At 48.4% G+C, this 4,256-nt stretch overlaps 1 protein-coding gene across 1 annotated transcript; it reads left to right on the top strand.

Moving 5' to 3' along the window:
• Positions 1–91: 91 nt before the first annotated feature.
• On the top strand, positions 92–3,140 carry UREG_02705 (uncharacterized protein; the record flags this gene model as incomplete). The annotated part of the gene is made up of 2 exons (XM_002543143.1): positions 92–1,858; positions 1,944–3,140. The coding sequence occupies 2 exons, from the start codon at positions 92–94 to the stop codon at positions 3,138–3,140; spliced, it is 2,964 nt and encodes a 987-aa protein (XP_002543189.1).
• Positions 3,141–4,256: the final 1,116 nt, after the last annotated feature.

Genomic DNA, 4,256 nt, shown 5'->3' with positions numbered 1-4,256 from the left:
ATCTCCGTCTTCAGAGGACCCCGGTGGCTTTGTTCCAGACGACCTCGAAGAACGCGAGCAGCACCCACAGCCCTGGATAACGGGCCTTGATATGAATCCTGGGGCGCACAACATCGCGATTGGCTTTACTCCCGCATACCCTGAAACGCTCCTGCAACATGGCGAGCCACTTGGCCAGTCCTCCAGCCAGGCTGCTATGGATCTTGTTTCGGACTTCGCGGACGGGCTGTCGTATACTCCCTCCAATCACTCCTCAGATTTTGAGAATTATGACATGAACATAGACTCGCCTGCCCCTTTCATGCCATCCAACACCACAACTCCCTCCTACCTCGCACCGCCCAACTTTGGTGCTCACATCAACCACGATGATATGATTATTGATGACGAATACGTGTTCACAGCTCTCAGTGACAATGACGATGTTAATGACGCCCCCCACAGCGCCCAAGTGCGCTTCACCAGGGACGACGGCAGTTTGATAGAACGCTCTGATCTCGTTGGCTTTGCGCACGATAGACTTCCACCCACCATGATCCTCGGCCTGGATAACGATCCGAACGATTCTTCCGATACCGAACAGTTTTACGTCTCGGACGACGAGTTCTCGATCGAAGACGCCGCCGAGGCCGTCGGCAATGGTCGATTCACAGACACTCATGAACACTGCGGGCCCCTACTCGACGACCAACCCTCTTACCGCGACCTGGCCCCTTCAACCTACGCCTTTGGCGCCGAATACGCACCCTCCGTCAATGCAGTCTTCGCCCAGCCAAACGATGATGAAGCTGAGGAGGTGATGAATACCAATCAAGGTGGGCTGTCAATGCATACCGAAAGTATGAACGCCTGTTTCCTAAGCTGTTCGTTCGCCACACCCATGAACCCATTTGCCCAGATACCAAAGGACGCAGTTTCCCGACCCTCTCCCAACAACCTTGTTTACCGCATGGAAGGCATTTCATTGTATTTGCGCGAGCTAGGCTCTAGTTTCGCAAATACTTTTTCTACTATGATTGAAACAAGAATATACGAATTTCTTGTCTCTGCCAAGAGCCACCTCGGCCCGGGTTTCGCACCTGGAGTTTTGCACAATGATATTTTTGTTAACCAGCCGATAATATCTTTCTTATCGGACTTTCGACTTTTACATGCATTCCCGCAGGACTTAGAGCAGTATCATCGGTATATGCTAGCGCTTGTTTCCTCCGGACTTTCCAGGCAGGAAGGCCCTTCAAATGGAGACGTTCCTTTTTTACTTACCGAGGTCTCAGAATTGCCGTTTCGCCCCTCAGAGGATTCTCTTCTTCCGCAGAACGGACAACCACAGAGTAGCCATGTATCCTCTGCTTTGGCAAGGACTCCGCGCCCTCTCTTGTCGGAGGAGGAATATCTTGAAATCCATGAATCTTCAGGTTATTCGCATTTTTACATTCATCCTGCATTCGTATTGCTTACGTTTGCGGACGAAGACCACCTTGCCAGCTCATTACTTGCAACTCCCCTTGTCACCCCAGAAGGAGAACTCTACATGGATGCTAATGGAAATCAATATCCAGCGTTCGAGCGGAACCTCACAGTCGACCAATTCATCCGCCAATGGCTTGTGCGATACCGTAATTCCCGATACACGCCACGCATGATAAAAGACCCCTTTATCCCCATATCGGGCGAAGCTGCGAATGTTCTAGATTGGGCACGCCCCGCGAAAATTTCACGACCCGCCTCGTCGTCAAAGCTGTACGATATCCAAGGCATCCCGTGGTCGACGACACTCAAGGTCAAGAGGTCAGATGCTCGTGCCCTACGGGACCGATTGTATACTTCGTACCACAATCTCAAGTATACACCGCACTACGTAAGTCATGCACAGCGTCCCTTCTCCAAACCTTCAGATTGCTTTAGCGTTCGACCTGTGTTTCTCGCTGACCTTTTTTTGATAGTATTCAGCGACTTTGCCCGAAGAGGAGGATTATTTCAGGCCCAAAACAATGTATACCAAATATCGGGCTTCCATGGCGCATTTCCAGCTGCGCAACCTTATGTCTGTCACGGCGTCGAACACCATCCAGTATGCATACCAGTCGAGAATCTACTCGATAACTCCATTCTATAACGAACAGAATTGTTTGATCAACCTTGCAGACCCGCGAACTTCGCGATCTTTCTTCGAATCGGTCAAAATATCGACAATGAAAGCAAAACATGGCGTTACTTTTGTTGGTGGTTTCGCAGGCGAGTACGCTTTTCGAGGAGATATTACTGACTATACCCTCGTCGACGGTCGCATCACTAAAGATCCCAATGGAATAACCAACCACATCGATATCATTGAGCACCGTACTAGCCGCAGCCCTCGAGCTGTCATCTCATCCAACGATGAGCGAATCCGGATTCTCGACTGTGAAACCAATAGGTTCGTCAGCAACCACAAGTTTGCGCGCGCCATCAACTGCACCGATACATCGCCCGACGGTCGTCTACGCGTGGTCATTGGTGACGCGCCGGATGCTTGGATCATCGATAGCGAGACAGGTAAACCAGTCCAGACTTTGATCGGCCATCGAGATTATGGGTTCGCCTGTGCATGGTCACCCGATATGCTACACATCGCGACCAGCAACCAGGACAAGACGGTCAACATCTGGGATGCACGCATGTGGCGAATCCTTCAAAGCATTGACTCTGACATCGCCGGATATCGCTCTCTTCGCTTTTCCCCCGTCGGAGGAGGCCCACGCACTCTACTCATGTGCGAGCCCGCCGACCGCATAGCCATTGTCAACGCACAGTCATACCAGACGCGCCAAGTCCACGATTTCTTTGGCGAGATTGGCGGTGCTGACTATTCCCCTGACGGTAGCCGGATCTGGGTTGCAAACATGGATGTGAAATTTGGCGGGTTTATGGAATTCGACCGTCACGAATGGGGCCAGGAGTTTGGAATTGCACATACGCGCAGGAGACGCATTGAGTGTCAAGGGGATCTTTATTATCCGGAGTTGCCGAATGAATGGCTCCCCGATGCCGACCTTGATGACGATGCACGCTGCGTTTTGGGAGCCGGGGAGCGGAAGTTGCGGTTCCAGAAGCTATTCAATAATCTGCAGTATGAGATGCTTGATCCCCGTTTAGGATAAAGCATTGAGTCCATTTTTACAACAGGAAACAAAAGCAGAGATTTGGTGAGTTGGGGACGAGATTGGTGGTCCCTTTTGGGAACATCCTGTTTTGAGTACTTTTGCAGCAACAAAAACGACAACAACATCGGGACTTTTTCCTCATTTTTTTCTCTTCTTCTGGCTTTTAGCCTTTCTTTTTTCTGCTATTCTCACATGGATTTGGGGATTTTTGATCTTTTTACTTTTGCCTTTTTACTTTGGGCACAAAATAAAAACCTATCCAACAAAAGGGCGTTTGGAGTATGCTGGACCGCAAAACCAAAAGTTCTTGTTTTCTTTTCTTCTTTCTTGCAGCTTCCAGCATGCCTGGTCGCTTTTTGTCATTGCATATTGGAGAGGAGACACTCAATCCCTCCGTTCGGATGACAACTTGGTGGTTGGAGAGAATTCTCTGTTAGAGTTGGAACTCATCCTTTGAATTCTTGCATTTGCCCCCTTTTTGCCAGTTTATGCCCTTTCCCCCTTGTTTCTCATTTGCATGGTTGTTAATCCCTTCCTCTGTCCTCCTGACCAAAGCATCATTGTATCATTTGAATTTTCTTTTTGTTTTTTTTTTCTGCATTTCACTTGTTATTGCAACCTTTTCTTCTCACATGTGTTCTTTTTTTCTGATTGATTTCTTTTGTTTTTAATTCTCTGGTGACACGGAATGGGATGGAGGATTCTAATTGCAGACGGTACTGGTTTAGGAGCATTTGTTTATCTGGCCGATGGCGTCTATGGAAACACGCGATGAGTCTGCAAATTCAGCGGGACAACAGCAGCAGTGAGAAAAGGATCTCTGCAATTCTACACCCTTGCTCATTGGGTCTGCTACAGTATTCTCCAAGAACGGCTTTTGATGTTTTTCTTTTAATTGTTTCTAGCGTTGCTTGTTATGCCTCCCCCCGTTCTGCTAGTGCATTTGTTGACTTTTGTTTTATGTGTGGGAATTTGTGGCCGAAAAAAAAAACAAAAATCAAAATTCAAAATCTGCGGAGATGATGTTAGCTAGATTGATTTAGATGTTAGAGTACACATGCAGTTCCTGATGGAGTCATTCTGCTTGCTCCATATAGGATATCACTCTCTCTC

Source organism: Uncinocarpus reesii, genomic scaffold, assembly GCF_000003515.1.
Source record: "Uncinocarpus reesii 1704 scaffold_1 genomic scaffold, whole genome shotgun sequence".
NCBI lineage: Eukaryota > Fungi > Ascomycota > Eurotiomycetes > Onygenales > Onygenaceae > Uncinocarpus > Uncinocarpus reesii.
Note: the sequence above shows the minus strand (reverse complement) of the source record. Positions and strands in the feature narration are given on the sequence as shown.